General features: G+C 56.9%; 1 protein-coding gene across 1 annotated transcript in view; it reads right to left on the bottom strand.

Annotated features, from left to right (window-relative positions):
- Positions 1-491: 491 nt before the first annotated feature.
- Positions 492-27,351, bottom strand: part of MROH2A (maestro heat like repeat family member 2A) — a 48,144-nt gene continuing 21,284 nt past the window's right edge. Inside the window, exons 15-41 of the mRNA XM_066346518.1 lie at positions 27,267-27,307; positions 26,555-26,696; positions 26,285-26,337; positions 25,766-25,873; positions 20,212-20,331; positions 19,857-19,979; positions 18,349-18,501; positions 17,183-17,305; positions 16,172-16,251; positions 15,117-15,225; positions 14,449-14,544; positions 12,294-12,398; positions 11,390-11,513; positions 10,644-10,762; positions 9,800-9,955; positions 9,220-9,374; positions 7,578-7,737; positions 7,304-7,497; positions 6,965-7,102; positions 6,399-6,513; positions 5,076-5,222; positions 4,796-4,978; positions 4,135-4,290; positions 2,382-2,510; positions 1,359-1,461; positions 1,055-1,120; positions 492-601 (exon numbers count right to left, since the gene is read on the bottom strand). Of these exons, the coding sequence (XP_066202615.1) occupies positions 492-601; positions 1,055-1,120; positions 1,359-1,461; positions 2,382-2,510; positions 4,135-4,290; positions 4,796-4,978; positions 5,076-5,222; positions 6,399-6,513; positions 6,965-7,102; positions 7,304-7,497; positions 7,578-7,737; positions 9,220-9,374; positions 9,800-9,955; positions 10,644-10,762; positions 11,390-11,513; positions 12,294-12,398; positions 14,449-14,544; positions 15,117-15,225; positions 16,172-16,251; positions 17,183-17,305; positions 18,349-18,501; positions 19,857-19,979; positions 20,212-20,331; positions 25,766-25,873; positions 26,285-26,337; positions 26,555-26,696; positions 27,267-27,307 (3,308 nt within the window). The remainder of the gene's footprint in view (positions 602-1,054; positions 1,121-1,358; positions 1,462-2,381; positions 2,511-4,134; positions 4,291-4,795; positions 4,979-5,075; positions 5,223-6,398; positions 6,514-6,964; positions 7,103-7,303; positions 7,498-7,577; positions 7,738-9,219; positions 9,375-9,799; positions 9,956-10,643; positions 10,763-11,389; positions 11,514-12,293; positions 12,399-14,448; positions 14,545-15,116; positions 15,226-16,171; positions 16,252-17,182; positions 17,306-18,348; positions 18,502-19,856; positions 19,980-20,211; positions 20,332-25,765; positions 25,874-26,284; positions 26,338-26,554; positions 26,697-27,266; positions 27,308-27,351) is intronic.

Here is a 27,351-nt window from a genome sequence, read left to right as displayed (position 1 = left end):
GTAAACTACACAGAACATTTGCACTCAAACGTGTACCACGCTCAGCGGGTAGACGCCGCCTCTCCCTTTGAGGGTGGGCTCCCGGGGGGGGGGGGGAGAGGCCCTCTGTCAGGCCTGGCCGTGGGCACCGGACGCCGTCAGCATGGCCGGGACTGAGACACAGGTGAGGACACAGGTGGGTTCCGCTGCTCTGGGCTGAGAGGGGCCGGCTGACCTGGGCACGCCCTCGGGGAAAGCGACACGGCCCCGCGGGGCCTGATGTCAGCCTCTCCCTCTCCTGTCCTGACTCTGGATGTCGTTGTCGTACAGTCAGGAATCCACACTCCACGTGGCAATGGAGGTTTATTTCCATGGGAAGGAAGGGACATGGGTTATCTCAGAACAGTGCTTTGCTTACAAACTAAATCCAGGGCGGGCTGCATTGCCGTGGGCGGGGTGGGCACCGTCAGGAGGCGGTTGGCACTTGAAATGCGGGCCGCCTAGGGGAGCCCTTAGGGCGGAGCCGGAAGCTGGGGGTGACAACAGGCATCCAAGACTTTGAGAGTCTCCAGGGCTGCCCTCCGGACCCCAGGATCTGCGTCCAGCTGTAGTTCCTGGAGAGCTGAGAGCAGGCCCAAGGGGGAGGGTCAGGACCCCTGGCCGCCAGTGGACCCCGCCCTGTGCACGTGCCCTGCGGGGGGCATCTAATGGGCTGCGGATGGGGCACCCCGTCTTTGAAGCCAGGAGGCGGCAGAGGGAGCTGTGACTTCACGCACATGTCCCATCTCTAACGGACAGGGGGGTCCCCCAGGACCCCATTGCTGCCTCGATCAGCTGAAGGAGCCGGGGCGGGAGCCTCATAATAAATGTCTGTGAGGGGGCAGAAGCCAGGGGACAAATGGACCTTCCACCCAAAGAGAATTGTCTTCCTCGGGGAAACCCCCACAAGACCTCCATCTCTGGACCCTAGTTACAACCCCCAAATCCCCGAGAAAACCCACAACCGAGGGTCAGCGGGCTGCTCCCCCGGCGTTTCACTGAGTTCCCCGGGGGCAAGGGAGCACCCATGACTCACAATTCCGTAACGCCACGAAGTCCAGCTTTTTCAGAGAGTGTTCAGACATCTGCTTCATAATCACCCCTGAGTGACAGCCAGAGAAACTCGTCACGGAGATGAGGTCAGCGAGACATCTGGTTCTACCCTGTGAGGTCTCTGCCGGGGAGGCAGCTGAGGACGCCTGACTGAGAATCAGGCGGGGTGCAGCACAGCGGGACACCTGAGCTCTGGACCCGACACCTGTCCCTATCCCCTCCAGACCCTGTTCTGACCCGATGGCCTCCAGGGTCCTTCCTGCATCAGGGGACACCTGCCCGCTCACCTGCCAGGTTGCAGGAAGCGATTCTGATCCTTGACAAGTTACTCTTCACATAGGTCATTGTTTCTAGCAAGAAACCGTAAAGAACTGCTGGCTTTTTCTGAGTCTGCAAGAAAGCAAGTGGCATGCAGTGTGACCTGTGGTGGCGCAGTGGGTAAAGCATCCACCTGGGACGCTGAGGTCGCCTGTTCGAAACCCTGGGCTTGCCTGGTCAAGGCACAAACGGGCAGCAACTACTGTGAGTAGATGCTTCCCACTTTTCCCCCCTCTTTCTCCCTCTCTTTCTCTCTCTTTCTCACTCTCTCCTCCCCTCTCTCCAAAAGTCAATAAATAAAATCTATTTTTTAAAAAGCAAGTGGCACACAGCTGCGGAGGTTGAGGCCCCGGAGACCGACTGCTCACGGAGTGAATTCCCACCTGTCTGGTGCAGGGGGGTCTGCCCAGAGAGGGCCAGTGCCCATTCCAGCGTCACACAGCAAACTAGACACCGGGCAGCCTTCAGCCCCCGGCCACATTCTCGTCTGACCCAGAGAAGAGAAGACACTCATCTCAAACCTGTCCAGTACAGTAGCCAATGGCTAGGTATGTGGTCCTAACAGTTGGCATGTGGCTAGCCTATATTGAAAACTTTTATATTGATTACATGTTGAAATGATAATGATTTGGATCCATTGGGTTAAAAAAAAATCAGTGATTAAATTTGGTTTTCTCTCTTTTCACTTTTCTTGACATGGCCTTTAGGAAATTTAAAAACAGGTATGTGAGGCTGACACCCTTTGCTGGTCTCAGCCCGCTTGCACCCAGGCATTTTTAAAAGAAACTTTCCTTTTGGAACACACTAAAAACAAACAAACAACAAAAAAAAAAGACACCACGTATGCAGCTTGCATCCATTTCCGTTGGACGGTTCCGGTCTGAACACACCCACGCGGCGAAGGTAAGACAGGGCTCTCTGGCAGCGGAGACCCGCGCCCCCAGCCACCGGGCTGCCACCTCCCACACCGCGGTTGCCCTCGGCTGCCTCACCAGGAAGGAGCACAGGGTCGTCTGGAAAGCGGTCATCTCGTCAGCCCCACTGGCGTCACTGCGCCCCGAGGAGTCCAGGGCCTTGCAGCCCCAGAAGTGCACACACTGGTACATGGTCGCCCTGCAGGCCTGGGGGGGGGCACAGAGCGGGACGCGGGAGGCCCGTCAGGCAGGCCATCGCGGGGTTCCCGGGCAGGGGCTCCGACCGGGCTGCGTCCCTTCGGTAAAGCCAGAGGGAGCCCTGGGAAGCAGAAGGGCTGGTGGGCCCTGGGAGGGCACCTGGGACCAGAGCCACGCCAGCCGAGAGAAGGGCTCTGTGCACACTTATAAAAAGCCCCCCTGGGGGCAGGTGCAGCCCACTTGCCCCGTCAGCCAGCACCTTCCTGTCCTCAGCCGTCCTGCCTGGGACCTGCCCCTCGGGAGACCGAGCTGGGTGCCCGGCTGGGGTGGGCGGGGTGGGAGCAAGCCTTCTCCTCTCCCCCCATGCCCTGCGCCCAGCTCTCCCGCCCCCGAGTGCTGCACCAGCCGGCCTCTGGTGGGCTCGGTCACGGCAGGCGGTGCCGGCAGGGAGCTGGAGGGCGGGAAGAGGGGGGCTGGGCATCTGTTCCCCAGGGGCAGCAGCAGCGCCAGGGGCCGCAGCTGGGGCTAGCCTCCAGCTCCTTCCATCCCACACTGGTCCCCGCAACCTGTCTGTCCTCTCTGTGGCTCCTTCATCACAGCCCCTCGGTCGCCTGACTGGCGTGCTCTCCCTGAAGCACCACCCCACGGGACAGTTGCTGATGACACATGAAATAACAGCAGGAACCTCGGTAGAGAGGAGTGCGGACTAGTGAAGAAAGGCATCTCCAAGAGGTGGTGCTTTGTGCCCAGTGTCCCCGCGGCAGAGCCCGGGCAGGGCGAGCGAGCGCTGAGGGGCCCTGCGGGGCTCCCCCAGCTCCCTGTGGCTGCCTCCCAGACCACCCCCCGCCCCACGGGCACACCGGGAGCCCTCACAGGGGCAGAATGGAGGGGACTTATCTTGCGACCTCAGAACTGGGGACTCAGGCACCAGTTCAAGGTCATCTGTTGAGGACCCCTTGTTGGCAGCCAGCTACATCCCCACAACTTTGTCACTTGTTTTTTTGCAGAATGGCCCCTAATCTCAGCTACCACCCCCTCCCCGAGCTATGTAGGAAGACAGGGAGCAGAGAAGACGGAGGTCAGGGTCACGGGCCGTGCACCGGCTGAGAGGGTCCCCACACGTGTGTCCCCAGCCAGGCAGTGTCAGCCTGAGAGGCAGCCCTTAGACCAGGAGACGGGGTGCCCTTCCTCTCCCTCCTCCCACCCACAGCGTCGGAGGAGCTGGGACTGGGAGGGGAAGGAGAAACCTGGTCACAGGGCCGCAGGCACAGCCCCCTCCGCCCTCACCCCACAAGCCTGCCCCGCAGGGAGCAGCTGAGGAGACGTTGAAGGGGAGGTTTAAGTATAACTGAACCCTAAGAGCCGAAAGCGAGTCTGGTAGCAGAAAGGGTGGCTGGTGGTGGAGGCTGGGGGAGGAGGCTCTCAGTCAGCCGTTTGTGGGTCGCTGTGAAAGGTCCCTTTCCCCAGCCCGGCGTGTGACCTCTGGGCTCTCCGGGAGACTGAGTGGGGTTTGGGGAGGGGGGTGAGGAGAAACCGCAGGTGGCTAGCCAGCAGACCCCAAAGTACGTTTTCCTTCCGGGGACAGCGGACCCCAGGCTTTGGGACGCAAAGCCAGGCCGAGGGCGTGTCTTACCCGGGCGGCGTCCGGGCACGGGTCCTGGCAATGCAGCAGGAGCGGGACCCAGGCTCTCTTCACCTCCCCCTTGAAGAAGTGCTTCTTGGACATCCTGACCACCTTGGCCAGCCGGCCGAACAGGAGGAAGGCTCTGACGCGCAGCACGTCGGTCTCCTGCGGCCCGGGAGGGGCGGAGCAGCTCTGAGCCCCGGCGCGGGGAGTCCGAAGCCCTTCCAAACCCCAGCCCTTCTCCACGGGCCCCGTGCCATGCCATGACCCCAGAGAAGCCTCCGGGGTCGTGCCACCAGGACGGAGGCTGCAACAGGGCTCCGGGACCCTGGTGGCTGTGGCCTTCTCTTCCCGGGTGAGGCTGCGCTGCGTCCGCGGACGCACGCGGTGCCCAGCAGGGTCCCCGCCCACCCGTTACCGCCGCCCCAGGAGTATCTGTGGGCGCCGGGGGATTCGGAGGCAAAGCTCCCTCCTTGATCATAGGGAGAAGGGTCTCACGGCCCCAGAACAAGACTTTTCTTTTTCGTGAGATCCCATGGTCCACCAGTCGATATATCAGCACCCAAGGGGACCCTCCGCCCTTTCTACTGGAAAGAAGGGCATCTGTGGGCCCCCACCCCCACCCCCACCCCCCAGCGAGGGCCAGGGCCCGGCTCTCGTCCAGACTCACGCTGTCAAAAAAAGCCCTGCACTGCTTGGAGATGGCGTCAAAGAAGGACCCGACGTCCCCTTCCCGGAGCTCCACCAGGATCTTGGCCAGGGCCTCCATGCCCTCAGAGAGCACAACGGCGCTGCCGGAGTCTCGCAGCGACCACAGGCACCGTCCCAGGAGCAGCTTCCGGTACTGCCTCACCTGGGGCGTGGGTGGAGGTTGGACCCCCTGGGTGACCGGAACATTTCAGCCTGGAACCCTCAGCCCACGGACCTGGGTTCGAGGCCCGACCCCGCACCTTCCTGGGGGCGCCCAGGGCCATGTTGCCGAGGGCGCGCAGGGACAGCACGCACAGGACCTCGTCCTGCTGGTCCACGCCCTTCTCCAGCAGCGACACCGCCGGCTTCAGCAGCTTCTCCTGGTACAGAACCGGGTCGCTCATGAACTGGGAAGGAGAAGGCGGGCCGTTATCCCCGGGAGGTGGGGGCGTTTCTCGGCTGCAGGACTGGGTGTGGGATTAGAGCCAGGGCACTGAACGGCCTCCCTGTGGACAGGAGAGCGCGAAGCCTGAACTGGGGCCCACTCCTGGGTCCTCCGCCTGCCGGCTGTGGGGCCCTGGCAAGTCACACGACCTCCCTGGACTCGGTCTCCTCACCCGTGAGCAGGCGGTAGCGGCCCCAGCCTCATAAGGAGGATTCGGTAAGGAAGTGTGTGGGCAACGCCAGGTGTTACCCATGTCAGCACACGCATGTGTCATTCGACCCTTAGTGAACACGGTGGGACAGCCGCCCTGCGCAGGAGCTGCGTCCGGATGGGGACACCCGAGAAGCGTGACTTTCCCTCATCTGTCTGCCGTTCAGCGACACTATCAGCCTCGTCCTCAGAAGGCCAGAATGGCAGGCCAACAGGGACCCCTCTGACATGTGTGTGCATGTGTGTGGTCACGTGTGCACACGCACAAGAGGGTGTTTTACAGAAGCCTAAAGAAAACGAAACATCAAACCGGTGACTCCGAAATTGAAAATTTCCTCTCCGGCCCTGTTACAGAAACAGTCTGGGGGCCCTCATGAGGCTGGTGTTTGGTTTGTGGGGTACATTGGGCTTTTTACAGCCAATAAGGTTTCTCCTCAAAGTGGATCGGCTTCCAGAAACTTCTCTCCCCCACCAGGAAGGGACAACAAGGGCTCCTCCATAGAGGGGACCCCATCAGAGCCCCAAGTACATGGAAGCATGGCTGAGCTCCCAGTGGCCATAACCCCTGCCCCCGGCCTTGCAGCCTGGCTAAGCCATTCTGCAGGGACCCTCCCCAGTGTCTCCACCCCACCAGGAAGCCCGTGGTGCCCTCCTCTGGCCACCTGGGTGCTGTGGCACTAGACACATCCCTTAGCTGCTCTACTGCAGGGCACAGGACATCTGAGGCCCTCTCCCCACAGTGCCTGCCCCAGAAGGAATGAATGAAGGACCAAATGAATTCACAAAGGAGGGGCTTTCACCTGCCTCGTGGACTCCAATACCCCTCAGAGCTCGAGTGCCCAGAGACAAACGCCCCCCCCCAAGGAAAGCTGGGGGTCGGCCAACCCTCCTCCCCCGCACCCACGCGCCCTCCACTCGCGCGCCTCACTTCCACGCAGACAGCCGTGCTGCTGATGCGGCAGCTGGGGACCTCCGAGGCCATGCCTCTGAGCACCAGCTCCGACAGCCTCTGCTTGTAGCTCCCCGGGTTCTGAATGCACAGCCTGCGGAGGGGACCACAGCCCAACGGGCGGGGAGGGCGTCTCGGCTCCTGCCGGCCACAGGTGCCCGGGAGCTGGACACCTGTTGGCAGCTCTAACATCTCTGGGCCTCTCCCTCCTCTCCAGGGGGTGCCCCTGAAGTACTTACTCCCCATCACCTTTTTTATAAAAGGGACTTGAATGAGGGCTGCTCGCGAGTCATCAGGGCCTGGGACACCCCCACCCCCACCCCGTCCTGACCCTGCTCAGAAGCCCTGTGTGGCCTTGGCTGAGCCCCACCAGCCTCTGACCTCACATGTCCTGCTCTGGCGCATGAAGGGTCGGAAGGAACCGTTCCCTTTGCCCTGCATGCTCCTGCCATAACCCAAGGTATGGGGCACGGGGCACCCAGGCACGCCCCCAGCAGCGGGCACCGCCCTCACCCGCTGCCTGCTGCGGAGACCTGGGCACCCACCTGGCCAGCAGGCCGGCCCCTTGCAGGAAGGTGGTGCCGCTCCCCAGCAGGGCCCACACGCCCTGCTCTTCCAGGGTGCGCGCCAGCTGCCCGCTGTTCAGTCTCTTGAACAAAAGCTTCATGGCTTTGATTGTGATCCTGGAAAAAGGCGGGACTGTGTCATGGCTCCCGCTGGGAGCACGCACGGGCCTCAGAGGAGCAAGAGCCACACCCGGTCTGTGAAACGGGGTCCCAGCCCCGGCCGGGCAGAGCTCGAGGGGCTAGGGCTGGGTCTGCGAGGCCACCGGGTCAGCCGGGGCCCACCGCCCGGCGCCCCACGCCGCCTGCCCTCCAGAGCACCTCCGCAGGTTCAGCTCCTCGGGCAGGGCGCCCACGTGGACGAGCCGCCACGTCCTCAGGACGGGCGACGCGGCCTCCGGCCCCTGGCTGCCGCCCAGCTGCATGAGGAGGGTGTAGACGAGGTCCGGGAAGAGGTCCAGGAGCGTGTCATCCTGGTCCATCTTCTTGATGAGAAGGTGGACGGTGCAGAGGGCCTGCAGAGGGAAGGGCTGGGGACACTGGGGCTCCTCCTCCGAGCCCCCGAGGCACCCCGAGGCCGGCCCCCCTGCCTCACCATTAGAGGGTCCACCGCGGCCAGGCGCCAGACGTCGGCCTTGGAGGTGGCGTTGGCCTGGGGGGTGAGCCAGGACTGCAGCCGGCCCAGCAGTCCGTGCAGCATCGTCCGGGCGAAGGGCACGTTCTCCGCCACGGCCAGCCACACCTCCGCCAGGTGGCTAGCCAAAGCCAGGGACAAGGACTGTGAGTCAGCTGCCGTGCAGCCCGGCAGGTAAGAGCCTTTGGGGGGCCTTCGGCAGCCCCGTGGGGAGTAGATGACCCTGGAGGCTGGGTCTCAGGGAGCTGCCGTGAGCCGCCAAAGGTTAGTAACTGGATCCCTGGTCCCTGACTTTGTGCTCTGCCCCCTTTCTGTGCCCCGGCTCACAGTCCCCCCAAACCCCCGGGGAAAGCCAAAGCCCGCTGGGCGGCCCCCGCTCCATAGCTAGGTGACCTCGGAAGTCCCTCCCAGGCCTTCTACTTGATGAACAAGGAACATCTCGGGTGACAGCCTCCAAGCGCCCGACTGTGTCAGGCTGGTGGTCCAGGCTCAATGGTGTCGGCCCGTCCTCCTCCCGGGACGTCTCTGAGGGGCTCCCACCGCCCCCCGTCCTCCTCCTCCCGGGACGTCTCTGAGGGGCTCCCACCGCCCCCCGTCCTCCTCCTCCCGGGACGTCTCTGAGGGGCTCCCACTGCCCCCCGTCCTCCTCCCGGGACGTCTCTGAGGGGCTCCCACTGCCCCCCGGCCTCCTCCCGGGACGTCTCTGAGGGGCTCCCACTGCCCCCCGGTTCCTCCCGGGACATCTCTGAGGGGCGTCCCTGAGGGGGGCTCCCACTGCCCCCTGTCCTCCTCCTCCCGGGACGTCTCTGAGGGGCTCCCACTGCCCCCCATCCTCCTCCTCCCGGGACGTCTCTGAGGGGCTCCCACTGGCCCCCGTCCTCCTCCTCCCGGGACGTCTCTGAGGGGCTCCCACTGCCCCCCGTCCTCCTCCCAGGACGTCCCTGAGGGGCTCCCACTGCCCCCCGTCCTCCTCCTCCCGGGACGTCTCTGAGGGGCTCCCACTGCCCCCCGTCCTCCTCCTCCCGGGACGTCTCTGAGGGGCTCCCACTGCCCCCCGTCCTCCTCCCCCCGGGACGTCTCTGAGGGGCTCCCACTGCCCCCCGTCCTCCTCCCCCCGGGACGTCTCTGAGGGGCTCCCACTGCCCCCCGTCCTCCTCCCCCCGGGACGTCTCTGAGGGGCTCCCACTGCCTCCCGTCCTCCCAGTACGTCTCTGAGGGGCTCCCACTGCCATACTCCCCGGGAGAGGGGCCAGGCGCCCTGCCACACTACGACCTGACGTGCCGTTCCTCTGCCCCAAGTCCGAGCCCCTGGCCCGGCTAAGAAGAGAAGGGGCCCCTGGACAGTGACTCTAAGAGGCCTGACCCCTCAGGGACAGGGAGGTGCGGTCCTGGGGTACCCAAAGGGCCAAAGAGGCAAGTCCAGCAAGATCAAAGTGAGCACGGAGAGTGAATTTCCCACTAGAACTCACATAGCCGGGTCCACAGTTCCCCAAAGGCTGTACTTCCCGAGGGGGACACAGGAAGAGGGCCGGACAGGGCACCACTCAAGGTCCCTGTCTTTCAGGACAGCTCAGCAGCCCCTGCCCCCCCCCAGGGCACCCACCTCTGCATGGGCAGGGGCTGTCTCAGGAGCGACGTGAGCACCGGCTCCTGGTGGTAGTGAGCCAGCAGGAGGATGCCCTCGATGAGGGGGCGCCGCACCTCCGGGAGGTCCACCACAGGCAGGTGGACCAGGATGGCTCCCAGGATCTCCGCCACCTGGGGAGGAGCTGGCGTCACCAGGGCAGCCTGGCCCTCAGGGGCCTCTTGCCCTCACCCTCCTGCATAGCCCTCCTCCAGGGATCGCCCACTCAGCAGTGGGTAGGTCAAAGCACCAGCACCCCTTCCAGTGAACTCTCGGGTCTCCTCTCGGACCTCACCAGGGTTTTGTGCGGGAGGCAGTGCGCTCTACCAGAGCGAGCCGCCGGCCCTAGTCCACCATCCACTTACTGACCCGGCTTCCTTCAACACCTTCTTTCTCATTCCAAAGCTCTGTCTGCCCCTCCTCTTTACGGCCGGGGGTTTGGGAGGTGCTGCCCGCAGCTGCAGCTGAGCCCCGCTGGTCCCTCCCACCAGGGTGCACCGCGCGGCCCCAGCCCCAGGCGGCCCCAGCTCCAGGCAGCCCGACCCAGGCCTGCTGCTACCTTGTCCTCCTCCAGCTCCTTGACCCGCATCTGCAGGAAGGTGCTTATCCAGGTGACGGAAGCGTTGTCGTGCTGCGGGTCCATGGCCCCGATGTTCTCACAGAGCTTCTGGACTAGGGAGACCACCTCGTCGCAATTAAACTGCACGCATGCCACCTAGGGCCAGAGCAGGCCGTTCCTGGGGTCCGGCACCGCGTCCCAGGTCCGGGACTCCCAGGGCTCAGCGAGGCCTGCCCCAGCCTCCGGGCCACACCCCCACGCCCACACTCCCCACAGCCTGCCCTGGCCCTGCACTGGAAGTGTCACCCCAAACCCTCCCCGCCCTGTCCTGACTGCCTTGCAGCCTTCCCTCAGGGTACGCCCTGAGCCCTGAAGCTTTTCAATCTGTTCCACCACTCCACAAGCCCCCCTCCTCCGGGAAGCCCCTCTGCCACTTGAGGCGGAAGTGACTTTGCCTCTCTGCAGGCCCGAGAGTTTGGGTGGCTCTGGCCATGTTCAGTCACCAGTATGCCATCAGCTTGCCCGTGTGCCAAGGCCTGTGTGCTGGGCCTCAGGTTCAGTTCTTTCTGGGGCCTCCTGCACCCTCAGAGTAGCACATCATGAGGACGGAGTGAAGACAGCACCTACTGTGTGCAGGAAGCCCCATGGGGACCTCACATATTGTAGGCCTCTACAGTATGGATGGCATGAGCTGGACCAAAGGCTATGGATGCTGTGAATCCTAGAAGAGGCTGGAGACCACACGGCCAGGCTGAGCAAGGCCCTGCCCCGCCCCCACCTCCGGAGCCGATCCAGGTGCCGGGAGACCCGCCCGGCAGCCCACACAGCCTCCCTGGCTCCTCACCTTGGCGATCCTGGCGGACACGCTGAGAATCAGCTCCTCCTCCGGGCCCTGCAGGGCCTCCTTACATCTCGCCAGCTCCAGCTCTTTGGAAGCGTCCCAGGCAGCGCAGGTCTGGCTTGCTGGTGGGAGGACAGTTTCAGGCATGCTCGGGAAGACCGAAGGCCCGGCCCCAGGCTGCGTCGGGGCGGCCTCCTGTCCTGGCCCTCGGAGCACCTCGGCCCTGCGGGGCTGGACCACACCTCAGCAGCTGGACATCCCATCCCTGCCTGTCTTCGCTCCACCGCCGTTCCCCACGCAGCCTCTGTGCCCGGCTCCAAGGCCTGTTCTCCCACAGGCCCTCGGTGATGGACGCCCCACCAGCCACCAAGCCAGCGGCACACTCTCCCCGTCCAAAGGTCACCGCACTGCATTCTCCCCTCGGCTCATCTCTGGCCGGCTATGCTGTTGTGTCCTCAGTATCTGTGAGCTGGCCTTGTCCCCATGGGGTCCCTCAGTGCCTAGCACATGCCCTCAGTGAGTCACACTGAACCAGTGAGCTTCTCACCATCCAGAAGCTTCCATGGCCTCTCCGTGAGCTCTGCACCCCCTCTGCCATCTCTGCTGGTCACCCTTGTTTGTCTACACTGAGGGGTCATGATACCCCCCCCACACACACACACACGGAGAGCCCCGAAGCTGGCAGCCCCGGTGTCCGCCCTCCCTCCCGGCCTGCAGAGGCTGGTCACAACGTCACGCCTTCGGCATACCATGAAGGTCCAGCAGGCTGGACAGGACATCCGTTGAGACCATGCGAGTCCTCTTGTGGGAGTCACAGGTACATGGGGCGATGAGTCCAACCAGCGTGCCAAACTGCCCCAGCTTCAGAGGGATCTGAGGGACAGGAGACCTCAAGGTGGGCCGTCTCTGTCATGTACACCTGATGCTGCCCAAGGGCCGGGTAGTGGACGGCCAGAGAGGGTGAACCCTGCTCTGAAAACACCACCCCTGACTGGGAAGGGAAGCGGGAGGGTGCCAGCGTCCATCTGATCCTTAAGCTCCTGCCTCCTGAGCCCCAGAGCTGGGTCCCTGGAGGCCAGCAGCCAGGCCCAGGCTCCGTGCCAGGGACCTGTCTTGTCCCTATTATGAGCCCTGGGTCCAAATTTGGCCTTCCCCACTGACTAGCTGCGTGACCTGGGCAAGGCACCTAACGTTGGGCCCCGTGTGCCTCGTGTGAGAATAATGGCGTCTCCTATTTCAGGGGATGGTGTGAGACTTGCATCCGAAAAGCCAGTGTCTGGCCTCAATGTTATTGAGCATTAGTCTCGGCCTCGACTTCACTTTGCTGCGTCTCCACCGGGCTCCTGCCCACCCTGGCTCACCATGACCCAGCCCTGAGCCCCGAGGCTGGTCCCACACCCCAGCCCCAGGACACCACTGTCCTCCCTCCAATGCCGGCCGTCCCGAAGACCAGAACACCACAGAGGGCGGAGCCAACCAATGTAGGGAGACCTGTCCCAGCAAGCCGTGTTCCACCATGAGCCCACAGAAACACCTCATTGCTTTTCTAGATGTTTCTGGTACTTGTCAAGGTTTGTAAAGAGGCAGCCTCTTCCCGGGGGACTCTTCAGGGGGTGGAACCCGGGCGGGGGGACGGGGAGCTCCAGCACTCACGCAGACACCGATGCTTTGGACGTAGATCTGCATGAGATGAAGATGGAGGTTCATTGCCTTCTCCCTCTCCCATTCCTTCTCTGACAAGATCCACTTCTCCAGGAGCTACAGAACACACAAGAGCCCAGAACACACAAGGCGGGTGTTAAAATCCCAGGGCCAGCCCTGTCCTGGCCAGCGATTGCTCTCTTCATTCCTCCTACTCAGGATCTGGCTTCCAATGCTTCCGGATGGTTCTAGGCATTTCCGGTTTCCTTCCCAGACCCCACTGCTTAGGGTGAGGAGGTTGTGGGCAGGGAGAAAGCTTCCTCATCCTCACCAAGATGGCCCCTGACTAATTAACGTGTTGGTCCCTGCTCCAAATGTTTGCCCACCGAGGTCAGGGCAGGGACACAGCCCGCCCTGCATTCCAGGGCCCAAACACGCATGCGTCTAATAACAGAGCTTAATGACGTGTGAAGCAAAAACTGATAGAACCGAAAGGAGAAATAAACAGACCACAGTGATAGAGACTGCAGTACCTCTTTCTCGGTAACACAGACAGAACGAGAAGACAGACGACCAGGAAGGAGGCAGAAAACTTGAACAACCCCTGTCAATCCAGCTGGCCTCACTGATGTTGAGGAGCACTCCAGCGCACGCACAGAACACTTTCCAAGCTCACACAACAGTGTTCCCCAAAGACAGACCCCGCGTGGACAGCGAAACAAGTCTCAATCCATCCGAAATGGTTTAAATCACACAAAGGATGGCCTCAGACTACAATGGAGTTAGAGTGGGAATCACAAACAGGATGACCTCTGGAAAATCCTCAAATATTTGAAAGTTTCTCGATAACCCATGGGTCCAAGAAAAAAAAAAAATCAAAAGAGAAATTAAAATGTATTTTGCACTGAAATAATGTTAGAGCACAGCATGTCAATGTTTGTGGGACGCAACAGCCAGGTACAAAGTCTGTTGGACTCACACAACCTGCCCCTGATTTTCGGACTTATTATAACAGTGACGTAAAGACAGGCAATAACATCAATGGAGCAGAAGAAGTGTTCAGTAATAGAGTCGCACCTACACGGGCGACTGATTTTTGACAAAGGTGCAAAGGTAATCCAGTGGAGAAAAAGGTAGTCCTTTCAACAAATGCCGCCAGAACAATCGGCTACCTATGTGCAAAAATACAAAAATTAAATAAACTTTGACCCACACCATAGACCAAAGTTAACTCAAACTATATCATAGACTTCATTGCAAAACCTGCAACCATACAGCTTTAGAAAAAAAAAATCTTTGTGATCTCGAGCTAGGCAAAGATTTCTTAGATATGACCTCAAAACCATGATCCATGAACCAAAACCATGATCTACAAAGGGAAAAAAATGATAAATTCGACTTCATCAAAATTAGAAACTTTTGCTCTTCAAAGGACACTGTGAAATTAATGAAAAGACAAGTCACAGATGGAGAGAAAACATTTGCAGTTTACATAACTGATAAAGGACTTGTATCTAGAAAATATAAAACCTCTAAAAACTCAATTTATAATAAGCAAGCGACCTAATTTTTATTGTAAAAAAGCAACACAAAACTATCAGTACTATACAAAAATGCCAAGATTATGAAAGACAAAGACTGAAGAGTTATTCCAGACTGAAGGAGACTAAAGAGACAAATTAAATGCAATGTATAATCCAGACTGGGTCCCAGGTCAGGAAAAAAACAGCTGGAAAGAACATTATTGGAACAATTAGTGAAACCTGAATATAGACCCTAGATTAGAATATAGCGTCGTTATCAATGTTACATTTCCTGATTTTGATCATTGTTTTATTATATAAGAGACTATTCTTGTTCTTAATATCTGCAGTTAACTCTCTATGATTTAAAAGGTGTGTGTGTGTGTGTGTGTGTGTGTGTGTGTGTGTGTGTGTGTGTGTGTGTTGGGAAACAGAAAAGAAAGTGTTACAAAATATTAAGACTCGTGAATCTAGGGAAAGGTATGCAAGAGTTCTTTTTACTCGCGACTTTTCAGCAAATTTGTAGTTTTATCTAAATAAAATGACCAGAACAATGTTTCCCCCCATTTCCCAGAGGGGGCCTGGCCATCGGGCCAGCTTTCTGGAAGGGGTGGCCATCCCTGGCTCTCTGCCAGGCCACTCACGTGCACCATCTCCTGCAGCCCCTTAGGGTCCAGCTGCCTCTGCATGAGACCCTCCATCAGCCTCTCCAGGGCACAAAGGGCATTTGTGTGCAGGGTCTACGACAAGAGACAGGAGAGCCGGGCAGCAATGAGGGGGACGCACAGTGTGAGACAATCTGATAACCACCCCTTTTACTTCTCTGATTTTGTCCTTCACTCTTTTATCTTCTCGTGTGGCGTACAAGACAATCTATTAAGAGGAACCCGTTTTACAAAGGAGGAAACAACTACTAAAAGCCTAGCTCTCCTGACTCCTCATCCAAGGATGGGCCTTGGAGGCCCAGGTGGCTACCTGACCACGAAAGATTCGTCCTCCTTTTCCAACAGTGTTCCTGGAAAACAGCCATTCTATCTGGGACTACATCTCCCAGGACCCCTTGCACCTAGGTGGAGCCACGTGACTGAGTTCTGGCCAATGGAAAGTGGGCGAAGTGGCTCTTGAATGCTCCATACTCTTTCTCTTCCTCCCCAGGCTGGATGTCAGGACCCATGGGGACCTTCAGAACCATGCACCCTGCTGCCTCTAACCATACATGAATGGTTCAGGATGGTCGGCTCTTAGCACGACTCATGTTAACGTAAACTTCCAAGTCCGGACTCAGAAAATGAGGTGGCTCAGAGGGACCTACCTTAATGGACTCATTGTCCTTTCCTGGGGGCTGGAGAGAAATGACAGAATTCATGCTGATATCCATCAGCTCGCTGTTTTCCTCTGTGGAGTAGGAAGGCTTCACTTGGCTAGGGGGGGAAGAAAGTGATGGAGGGAGCGGTCAGTGGGGGGCTGAGACCCATTGCCCAGTGTGGGGTGTGGAGGCACATCACAGATCAAGAGGGGGGCCAGCTTCTCTGCGAGGGGGTTCAGGTGTGCATTCCTTCCCTGGGACCCTGGCTCTGTCCGCCCGCCAGTGTCCAGTGACTGTGTCTGAGATTGAGGGGCAGACTCAGGGGCCCAGGGCCACCTCTCCTACTTGATGCCTGGGCTGGCCCTGTCCATCTCCCGCTTGGAAACATCTCATTGCTCCTCCCTGACCACAACAGGCCATTCTGCTATGAACTTAGATGATGAATCTTCCCCAGCTGGTGGGGAATTCCTAGGGTCTGCCCAACCACTTCAGACGTAGATTTTACCAACGCATAGCTTCTTCCCCTCCCTGTCACCCCCCCCCCCGCCCTGCCCCCAGGGGATGGACACTTCCAGGAAGGCAAACCTCAGGTGTTCTATTACCTACATCATTTGTATTAGCTGCATGAATACCATGTCGATAAAGAATTTCCTTGACTGAGCCCAACCCAGCTGGAAGGGGGCCGTCTCCCTGCTGTGTTACTCAGCATCACTGTCTGGCTTCTCACTCAAAACGTCTCCTAATGAACTGAAGAGCCACCTACCTACCTGCCAGTCACCTCCCATCCAAGGAGAGGAGCCCAGCTTGTAATACTGCTGAGAACTAGGGAGAGAGCTGGTGGAAGCAGACCCCCATCTTCCAGGAGGGTCCATTGCTCAGGAAACTGCTACCAAGACCCCTGCAGGGAGGAGTAAGGAGGGGAACAACCCCCCCCCCGCGCGCGCGCGCGCGCGCACGCACGCACACACACACACACACACACACACAGCACTGAGGGATGGTGTTGAACTTGGCGGCTACCCAGGGGCGGTGCAGGGGGCAGAGGCAGGGGCCCAGCTCACCTCAGGTGCGACAGGGCGTCCATCGCCATGGTGCGCACGGGAGAAACCAGGTTGTCGGTCGGTTCTGCCTTGATGATCCCCTGCCCGGCATAGCAGGGCGGTGAGCCGCGGAGCCACCCAGAGTCCCAGGCCGGGTGGGACAGGGGCCCTTAGCTCTCAGGGACCCTGATGGTGGCGGCACTCCCTGTGTTGGTGTCATGAAGACCTGACACTTTTAGGATCCCATAGCCTTTGACATTTTCGGGGAAGGGGGCAAAATCTAGCAGAAGGCACGGGGCTTGGGATGGCCGGGTGCTTCCGCTCGGGTCTGCCTTACTTGCGTGGATGGGCAAACACTTCCCTTGCCTGAGCCCAGTTCCCTTGCGTGTAAGGGGAGGAGCCGGAGGCCTGAAATTACAGGCTGGCGTGAAATTGCATGTGCACAGTTGCTGGGCCAGACAAGAGCCAAATGCATGTTTGCTTCTTTCTCGGTACCTCCTGTCCCCCCCCCCCGCACCCCCCCCCCCGCACATCTCACTTCCATCCCTGCTGCTTCCCACACAGCTGAGTGGTGTCCAGGGCCAAGGCATTGTGAGGGCGTGGGGAGGTCTCAGCCAGGGACGTGGCTGTCCCACACACTCCATCAGGCACCTGTCACCTCTTCTTGCCTTGGGGCAGTTGATGTTTTCTAGATCTTTCCAAAGTTCTGTGCAAAAATAGCTTTAAGCCCTGACTAGAGCTGATACCTACCCCCCAGGTCCCTCCTGGGGTTACCGTGGGCTGACCCAGTGGACCCCGTGTCCCAGCACTGAACCAGCACCCTCGGGGCGCACAGAGCCTGGCTGTTTCCCGGCGGTGAACCGCTTTATCACACACAAGGAAATCACACTCAGAGCTCCCACAGTGGGACCCAAGTAGAACTGAGGGTGAAAGGGGCTTCAGAGACCCTGGAACCCCGTGTCCCCCTGAAGCCCTCAGGAACGCAAGCAGACTTAGATGTCCAACCCACCCATGTCGAGGACCCCCGCTTACCACCAGAATGGCAGTGAGAGTCGTCTTTTGGGTAAATTGAAAGTCCTCGGGGTCCTTGAGGTTTTCGATGGCGCTGGTGACCTGCACCACACTCTTCATGAAGGCCATTTTGAGGCTGATGTCCTGTGCTCAGACCAAAACGAAAGGGAGGAAGAGGCACGCTGAGAGTAAGCCCCGAGGCCCCTGCAGCCGCGGCCTTCGCACCCGGCCCCTGCAGCCGCTTGAGGACTGGCCTTCCTCTGCTCTCAGAGAGCCACGGACCTCACTCTGTCCTTCAGACTCGGACAGGGCCCCTGCCGCATGGCAGAGACGTGGGCCAGGCCCCCCATACCTGTGCCCGAGGGCAGCAGTGCCGGTCAGTGGGCACCTTCGCTGACCAGGGCACAGAGCCCTGTGTGTCGCCAGAGAGGCAGAATAAACTATGGAGATAACATTGTATTCGCTTGTCCAACGTGCATTTATGCGGAGTGAAACAGGCCAGACGCGGGAGGACAAACGCTGTGTGATTCTGCCTCTATGAGTAGTCAGAGTCCGAGGCAGGAAGGGGAACGGTGGGCAGGGGGAGGGAGGGATTGGGGAGAGTCTCAATTTTACAAGAGGAGGAGGTCTGGAGACGGGTGGTGCGACGCTGCACAACTATGGGAACCTACGTAACCTAACGTCACTTCAAAACGGTCACGACGGCACATCTTACATTATGTGTATTTTATCACAATTTTTAAAATAACAATAAAAGAATGTTTGCTTTGGTCTCCGTGTTTTCTCCTCCTTGCTCTTCCAAGAAAGTAGTTTGTCCCTTTGCATTCCTGAAGACAACCCCACACGGTGTCCCTTATGAAAGGTCTAGGGTCAGACGTCTGGGGTGCGGGGTGGGGCAGAAGCAAGGGTGGAGGGAGGGAGAGAGACTCATCGTGTGACTTCTGGAGACTCGTGCCCACCCCCCACCACCTCCCGCAGCAGATAATAGCACTGCTTGGGGCTATGGGCCTTCCAAATGCCACAAGTCAGGTAGGACTCCCACTGTCTCCAGGTGGGCCAAGGGTGCCTAGGTCCGGCTCCTGGCTTTGCCACCACCCAGAGAGGGACGCAGGTGACTCTCTGCCGGACCCGCTCAGGGAGGGCCTCTCCCAGGCATGCAGTGTGGGTCCGCGGCTGCCTGGGGCTACCTGGGAGCTGCTGGTGTAGTGGTGAATGATCTTGGCGGTGATGGGATGCTCCACGTGGCTGAGGAGGGTCTGCGAGTGGCAGTGCAGGGCCACACAGCTGTACATCACCATGAGGGCGCTCTTCACCGTCTCCCGCCTCCAGGGGTGGTCCTTCTGCAGGGCCGGCAGCAAGGGGAAGAAACACTGGGCGGGGGTGACGTGCTCAACTTGCCCCAGTGGGAGTGAGCAGGGTCTGCCCCAGGTGCGCATGAGTGGTCTCCGGTCACAAGGCCAAGAGAGCCGCTGAGTCAGACTCACTCGTTCGTTCATTCGGGCAATACGTTCTTATTGAGCACCTACAGCATGCCAGGCCCCGGGTATAGTAGCGTGGTGAGCAGGACAGAGCAGGGCTGACTGCCCACGGGCTGTGAGCGGTTAGCTGTGTGGACACCTCTAAGTGCTCATGAGTGGTCTCCGGTCACAAGGCCAAGAGAGCCACTGAGTCAGACTCACTCATTCATTCGTTCGGGCAATACGTTCTCATTGAGCACCTACAGCATGCCAGGCCCCGGGTATAGTAGCGTGACTGCCCACGGGCTGTGAGCGGTTAGCTGTGTGGACACCTCTAAGCGCTGACTGGCTGTGCACGCCTGCATGCCTCCGCCTGCCAGCCGCCTGCTCTGGGGACCCAGGGGGCACAGACAGCCTCAGCCCTGCTCTCCCGGGAGGAGGTGTTGGAGACCACCAAACCCACCGTGGAAGTGGGGCGGGAGGCTCCCAAACCCTGCCAGGCTGCAGACAAAAAGCTGGGTCTCGGGTTCTGCTCTGTGGAGAAGGCTGAGAAACCCTCCATCCAAACTGCCCGACCTCTAGGACAAGGGTCGTCGAGGCCAAGGCCAACGCCTGAGGCACCTGTGACTCCAGGTGGGTGCCCGTGGGCGACTCAGGCCCCCTGTGGCACCAGGCCCTGAAGCGGGACGCTGCACCAGAGGCTGCTTGGGTCCGACGGCTGGCTTCACCGCTGGCCAGCCGCGTGCCTGTGGACCAGCTTCAGCGCCCTTGTCTACACCACAGTGGGCGTTACACCCCCTCCCGCCCGCCCCACTGATTCACTGAGACGGGTTCCCAACACTTGGGAAGCACCCTCTCTTCCTCAGACCCGGTGGCTCTGGGGGGGCCCGGGGCCCTGCATTGCCAGCCAGCACCCGGGCACCTCATCACAAGCAACAGGGGACTAGGAGTCCTCCACAACGCCTGGGTCCAGAAAGGGCCACCTGTGTCTTTGGATTATAATTACCCAACAGCAAGAGCTCTGTTGGCGTTGGCCCCGGATTGCGGCCATTTGACGACAGGAGGCACGAAGGGGGGTTTCCTATTGTGACTGTCAGAAGCGCGGTCGGGTGCTGAGAGCACTATGGCTCTAAGGGGGGTTTCCTATTGTGACTGCGTCAGAAGCGCGGTCGGGTGCTGAGAGCGCTATGGCTCTAAGAGGCCCGCGAAGACCGGTGTGGAGGGATTGGAAGCCTTACCCGCCAGGCGCCGATCTGCCAGGACTGCTCCGACTCCTGGATCCTCTCCTCGAACTCATGCAGCACGTTCAGCACCGTCTTCACCTGGCCCCGGGCACACAGGCCAAAGCACAGAATCACGCCCTGGGGGGACCCAGTCAGCTGGGGTGAGGGGACCGGCAGGGGGCAGAGGAGGAACCCCACCGTGCACATAAGCATGCACACACACGGTCTCACACGCAGGCACCTGTGCACACACAGGTACCCACGTGCATGCATGCATGCACACACACAGGCACTCGTGCATGCACAGGCCGTGTCTCCTGAGGGTCCAGAGAGCTCTGGCGGACAGGAGGGGTCTGCAGGGTGCCCTCACCTCCCTGTCGAAGTCCTTGCCGTAGTCTGTCTTGTAGAGCAGCTCCAGCAGCAACACCTCCACCTTGTCAGCCTCCAGTCCCGTGGCCAAGGTGAAGCCCAAGGCCCGGTACAGGAAGCTCTAGAGAGGCAGAGGACAGAGGAAGCTTCAGGCCTCTCTATTCCACCCTCTGGGGGTCACTGTGTGTGGAGTTCACTACACAGTCCTCTACATTTGTGTGTGTGTGTGTGTGTGTGTGTGTGTGAGAGAGAGAGAAGAGGAGAGATAGTGAGGCAGACTCCTGCATGCACCCCAACTGAGATTCACCTGGCAGCCCCATCTGGGGATGATGCTCAAGTATCAAGCTATTTCTAGTGCCTGAGGCAGATGTGCTCAGACCAACTGAGCTATCTCAGCACCAGGGGCTGATGAGCTCAAACCAATTAAGCCACTGGCTGCGGGAGAAAAAAAGGGAGAAAAGGGGAGAGGGAGAGAGAGAGAAGCAGATGGTCACTTCTCCTGTGTGCCCTGATCGGGAATTGAACCCAGGATGCCCATACATCCAGCCAATGCTCAATCCACTAGGGCACCGGCCAGATCCTAAATTTTTTGTTAATGTGCTGATGTCTATGCATTTTTTACATTCTTTAAAATAAATGTTCAGGGACAGTTGGACTGTATGTACAAGGGCAAGCATATTACAAATATTGAGGGCAAAATTTCTCTCCTATACAAATTGAATCAGTTTACACTCCTACTCACCAATCCAAGAGGACCTATTTTCCCACATTCTCTCTCACGTAGGTCATTATCAGTGAGAGGTGGGGCTTTAGCATTTTCATTTGTTTATTAGTCGTGTTAATTACCTTTGCACATTCTCATGATCTATTCTTTGAATTTCTATTTTCTTTTCCTATTTTCTGTTTGGTTATTCTTTTTATTATTATTATTATTATTATTATTATTTTAAATTTGTATTAATTTTAGTGAGAGAGGAAGGGAGAGACAGCAACATTGATCTATTCCTGTCTGTGCCCTGACCAAGGATAGAACCAGCAACCTCTGCGCTTTGGGACAACACTCCAACCAGCCGAGGTATCTGGCCAGGTCTCCTATTTTGTTTTTATTTGTGAGAACTAAGTATAGGCCCTGGCTGGTTGGCTCAGTGGTAGAGCATTGGCCCAGTGTGTGGATGTCCCGGGTTCAATTCTTCGTCAGGGCACACAGAAGCACCCATCTGCTTCTCCACCCCTCCCTCTCTCATTTCTCTATCTCTCCCTCTCTTTCTCTCCTGCAGCCATGGCTCAACTGGAGCAAGTTGGCCCTGGGTACTGAGGATGGCTCCATGGGCTCCTCCTCAAGTGCTAAGAGCTCAGTTGCTGAGCAACAGAGCAACGCCCCAGCTGGGCAGGGCATTGGCCCCTGCTTGCCGGTTTGACCCCGGTAGGGGCACAGGCAGGGGTCTGTCTCTCTGCTTCCCCACTTCTCACTGAAAAAAAAATAGAATTAAGTGTATATATTTGAAAAAAATAACAACAAACATGTCTCATCGCACTTAATCTACACAACTCTGGAAGGTAACTACAATTATTGTATTTATAATTGAAAAAGCGAGCAGGACGTGGTAGAACCAGGATTTGAAACCAAGCGTCGTCTGAGGCTCGCTTCTTAACCACTGCGCGTCGGAAGTCTGAACTGGCAGGTCACCTTCAGTGGTAGAGCTTCCCAGTGTCTCTTTTCTCCCTTTTCATGTTATTTATGGTAGTTTTGCTTTGTCACACAGAAAACTGTCATTTTCACAGAGGAAACACTCGTCTTTCTTGGTTTCTTTTCATGCATATGGACCCCATTCCACATTAAGATAATATATATAAATATTCACCCACGTACTCTTCTGGTTTCTCCGCGGTTTTATTCTACTTGGGACACTTCGATCTTTGAGTGTTCAGGGGCAGCGAGACCTTCCTTAATGTGTTTCATTTTCAATATGGTCGTAGCTATTCACTTATATTTTTGTTTTCCTTTCAGATGAACTTAGACATAATCGTGTCAAATTTCATGAAATTGTCAAATTTCCGCAGAAACTCCTTTTGGAAATTGACTGGCAGTGGAGACTGCTGCAGATTAATTTGAGAACAATGGCCACTTTTCCGAACCTGAGACTTTCTATTTACAAACAAGAGACTGTGTCTATTTGATTAGGGCTTCCTGTGGCTCCCCTATCTCTTTCCTTGTAATGTCGTGTTCCTCAGGTTGGTCCTACATTATTTCACATATGTAACATTTTCTGATTGAATATATATATCGATTTATGTATTTTACAAGGCCTTGGTCCTTTGAATAGGATGTTTTCATTATGTTGCATTTTTTATTTCGTTTGTATATAAGAAGATAGTGACTTCTGCCTGTTGATTTTGGAACAGGACTGGCTGTTTACTGGATTTATGAGTCGTGGAAGCTACTGCTTAGACACCTTGTTTCTGCCTAGAGGATGCCAGTCCAGCAATGAAGAGCTTGGGAGGGTCCTGATGAAGTTACTTAAGCTGCTATATCCAATTGTATCTTTTAAAGTCATCTGAGCCCATGAAACCCTATTTATTTATTTCCCTTAAACTAGGTGAGTTATTGTAATATGGTTAAATTGTATGCACTTACTTATGAAACACTATATGCAACTTTCTTTCAAATGGGCATCTGGTCATAAACTGACACCTGCTAAGACTTTCTACCTGCAAATCTGTAATATTTAGCTGTAGAAGATACCTGTATGATATACTTCCCTATTTTTTATTTTACATACTCACCTGTGAAGGGTATACCTTTGAACAAACACAGTTTTTGGTTGACACCTATAAAAAAAAACCTTTTAAAAAACATCTCCATTGAGAGATAATTCACATATCATAAAATCAACCCACTTAAAGCATACAGATGCAATGAATGGTATGTTCAGAGACTTGTGTAACCTTCATCACAACCTAAATTTGGAACATTCTGTCACCCTGGAAATAAATCCTATATCTATCAGCCGTCACTCCACACTCTCCCCACTAACCTACATTCCAACTCTGCGGAGATGTTTATTCTGGATATTTAAAATAAATAAAATTATATGTTTTCTTTTGTGTTTTTTCACTTCTGGCTTCTTTCACTTGACATGTTTTCAAGGATCATTCTTTTGTGCCATCTATCAGTACATTATTCCTTCTCATGGCTGAATAGTACTCCATTGTATGAGTGTACCACATTTTGTTTATCCGTTCATCCACTGATGGGCATTTGAGTGGAGTGGTTCCTACATTTTGGCTATTTTGAATCATGCTTCTGTGAACATTTATGTACTAGATTTTGTGTGGCCATATGATTCCTCGTGTGCTGGGTATACACAACTAGAAGTGGAATTGCTAGGTCATATGTTAACCCTATATTTAACATTTGGAGGAAATGCCAAACTGTTTTTCAAAGGCACTGCACCTTTTTAGATTCACACCAGCAATACATGGGGGTTCAAATGTCTCCACATGTGCCAACACTTGTTATTAGCTTTTTTATCATAATCACCTTTGCGTGTACAGAGTGGTGTCTCGTTGCGGTCTGGATTTGCATTTTTCTAATGGTAATGATCGTGAACACTTTTTCATGTACTTACTTGCCATTTGTGCCCCTTTTTAAAACAGATGTCTATTTGGATCCTTTGCCCATTTTTTTTTTTTTTTTCATTTTTCTGAAGCTGGAAACAGGGAAAGACAGTCAGACAGACTCCCGCATGCGCCCGACCGGGATCCACCCGGCACGCCCACCAGGGGTGACGCTCTGCCCACCAGGGGGCGGTGCTCTGCCCATCCTGGGCGTCGCCATATTGCGACCAGAGCCACTCCAGCGCCTGGGGCAGAGGCCACAGAGCCATCCCCAGCGCCCGGGCCATCCTTGCTCCAATGGAGCCTCGGCTGCGGGAGGGGAAGAGAGAGACAGAGAGAAAAGCGCGGCGGAGGGGTGGAGAAGCAAATGGGCGCTTCTCCTGTGTGCCCTGGCCGGGAATCGAACCCGGGTCCTCCGCACGCTAGGCCGACGCTCTACCGCTGAGCCAACCGGCCAGGGCCAACTTTGCCCATTTTTTAAACTGGCTTAATCTTTCTACTATTGAGTTATAAAAGTTCTTTATATATTTCAGATACAAGTCCCATCCAGACTTGATTTACAAATATTTTTTATCATTTTATCATTTATTTACAAATATTTTTATCATTTCTTGATGGTACTATATTCAGCAGAAGAGTATTTAGTTTTGACTATGTCTGATTTACCTATATTTTTTTCTTTCATCACTTGTGCTTATAGTCATACCTAAGATGGCTTTGCCCAAGTCAAGGTCTCAAGGATGTATACCTGTGTCTATTTCCTCCAGGAGTTTTATAGTTTAACTTTTATATGTACATCTATAATCCATTTTGAGTTAACTTCTGTGTATGGTGTGAGGAAGGAGTCCGACTTTATTCTTTTGTGAGGGGTGATCCAGTTGTCCAAGCACCATTTGTTGAAAAGGCTACTCTTTCCCCCAATGAACTGTCTTGGCACCATTGCTAAAAATCAATAAACAGTCAATGTGAGGCTTATATCTGGACCTTCAATTCCATTCCATCAATCTATATGTCTACCCTTATGCCAGTGCCCCACTGTCCTGTTTACTGCAGTTATGCGTAAGAATAGCAAAATCTGAGTCCTCCAACTTTGTTCTTTTTATTAAACCATAATTCTGCTAGCCATTCTGGGCCCCTTGCATTTCTACATTAATGTTAAGATCAGTTTATCAATCTCTGAAAAAGGACAAGAAAAGAAAAGAAAAGAGAAAGAAAGGGGGAAAAAAGGCCAGTTGGAATTATGATGTCATGTTTCATCCGTAGATAAATTTTGGGAACTTCACTATGTTGTCTTCCAATCCATGAACATGGGATGCTGTCCATTGATTGAGAACTTCTCTGACTTCTTTCAACAATGTGTATAGTTTTGTAAAGACCTTTCCATAGTGAAAGATACACATGCGGCCATAGGCCAGTATCTGGATGAGTCAGGTGTAAGGAGCTAGGTCCAGCAGTCTGCCAGGTGGGCAGGGAGTACAGTTGGGAGTCCAGCACCAAACCCCAGCCTGTCCACTCTTTCTTTTTCCCCCTCCAGGCTTTATCCTCCTTACTGCTGAGCTAGAACCTGGAGACCCCTAGAGCCTTCTGTAGTTCAGTGTCATTCTCACCCTTTCCCTATTCACCAAAACCTGTTTGGACATCTCAGTCCCTGTCTGTTGGACTCTGCTATGAGACAGCGTCGGGTGGGAGGGCAGTGAGAAGGATGGGGGGAGCTAGTGACTGCAGGAAAGATCCCCAGCTTCAACAAGGCAGGTTCTTAAAGAAAAACTAAACAAAAACCTAAAACCCACCAGTCTGGACCACCCACCCCTCCTCCCAAGACCTTGTAGATAGCCACAGGTGCAGCTGCTCACACCCAGTACAACCCTGTCCACTGCAACATCTCTGGAACCCCTCCCGCTCCTTGTTCGAGCTGCCCTGCCACCGTGCGGACCAACCTTCTCCAGGGAGGGGCTCTCAAAGCTCTCGATCTGGTTGTTCAGCTCTTTGCCCAGACGCAGGCTCCAGTTGGAACCCCGAGTCTTCTTGAGGGAGTGTCTCAGAAACTGAGGAGGTGGAAGACATCGATGGGCAGTGCCCCAGGAGGGCTGGGGGACACAGAGCAGTGACCCAGCCTCCCTAGTCTCTGGGTCACCAGATCCATAAAGCCCTGATGCAGTGTTAATGTTCTGCGGGCTCATGGGTCTGGGAATCAGCTCTGTCTGGGGGCTGGTGGGAAGGGGTCGCCCCTCGGCTGATTTCCTGAGCACTTGGAGTCCCTGAATGGAAGGCCCTCTGTTCTCCCCTGCTACTACAGACCCTGGACATGCTTGGTACTCCCCAAGTCTTCTGACAGAAAAGAATGTGTCCTTTAGGGGCTCCTGAATTCCCCACATGCCAACCCCCCCCCAAGGTCCCTCCATCCATCCCTCCCCTGTCCCCCGCCGTGGCCTCAGCAGGTTGGGTCACCTCTTCACCTGAATCAGCTTGTCCTCCCAGGTCTTCTGATGCCACGTAAACTTTGTATGTTCTGCAGAAAGAGGGGTCACACATGCTGCTCTCTCCTGCTGCTCCCTGTGGGGCACCCCCTGAGCCTGGCTTAGCACACACTGCATTTCCCTCCCCACCTCTCCAAGGCCCCACACATGCTGTGCTGGTCTGTCACAAGCCTCGGCTCCTGAATTAGTGCCCCGGCCTGCACTCCGAGAGGCCGGTTGGCTGAGGGTGGGCACCTCCGAGCAGCTCACCTTCCAGGTACTTGATCAACAGCGGGATCTCCAGCTCCCACATGTCGGCCATGGAGGGCGCGATGCTTTGGCTCAGGGTCCTCAGGAGGTTGAGCATGGCGATCCCCCTGCCCTCCCCTTCGTAGGGGGACGACATCAGCACCTGGAGGGAAGCAAGGCTCCAGGGGGGCTCTGCACGGTCTGGGCAGCCGGGGCACCTCTCTCCCAGAAAGGAGACCGGGGAGGAGACCGGGAGCTGCCTGGCCACCCCCCAGTGCCACGGCTCGCGGATCAGCATCCGGAGTCCACACCAGGGGTGCGGGACGGAGCCCGCCTCCCCGGGGCAGGCAGGCAGGCAGGCAGGCCGGGGTCCTGGGGGTGCCCCGGGGAGGCGGGCAGGCAGGCCGGGGTCCTGGGGGTGCCCCGGGGAGGCGGGCAGGCAGGCCGGGGCCCTGGGGGTGCCCCGGGGAGGCGGGCAGGCAGGCCAGGGCCCTGGGGGGGCCCTGGGGGGGCCCTGCGGCTGCTCCGAGGCTGAGCAGAGGACTCTGAGAGCAGGTCCGAGCACACTGTCCCTGCACATCTATGCAAGGACAACAGGGACCGGGGGAGCTCTGCTGTGTCCAGTGTCCAGCTTCCCCCCACTCCTGGGGCTCTGGGAATTAGGAGCTCACAGGAGAGGCTCCACGAGACATGGCCTCAGCCAGGCCAGGGCACAACCGGGGAAGCCACTCACCAGGAGACGGGCCAGCAGCTTTTGCGGCGCAGGCAGCTCCACTGAGGAAGAAGGAGATTGGACCCCAGCTGAATTCAGCGTGTGG

The sequence above is a fragment of the Saccopteryx leptura genome, chromosome 7, assembly GCF_036850995.1.
Source record: "Saccopteryx leptura isolate mSacLep1 chromosome 7, mSacLep1_pri_phased_curated, whole genome shotgun sequence".
Classification (NCBI taxonomy): domain Eukaryota; kingdom Metazoa; phylum Chordata; class Mammalia; order Chiroptera; family Emballonuridae; genus Saccopteryx; species Saccopteryx leptura.
Note: the sequence above shows the minus strand (reverse complement) of the source record. Positions and strands in the feature narration are given on the sequence as shown.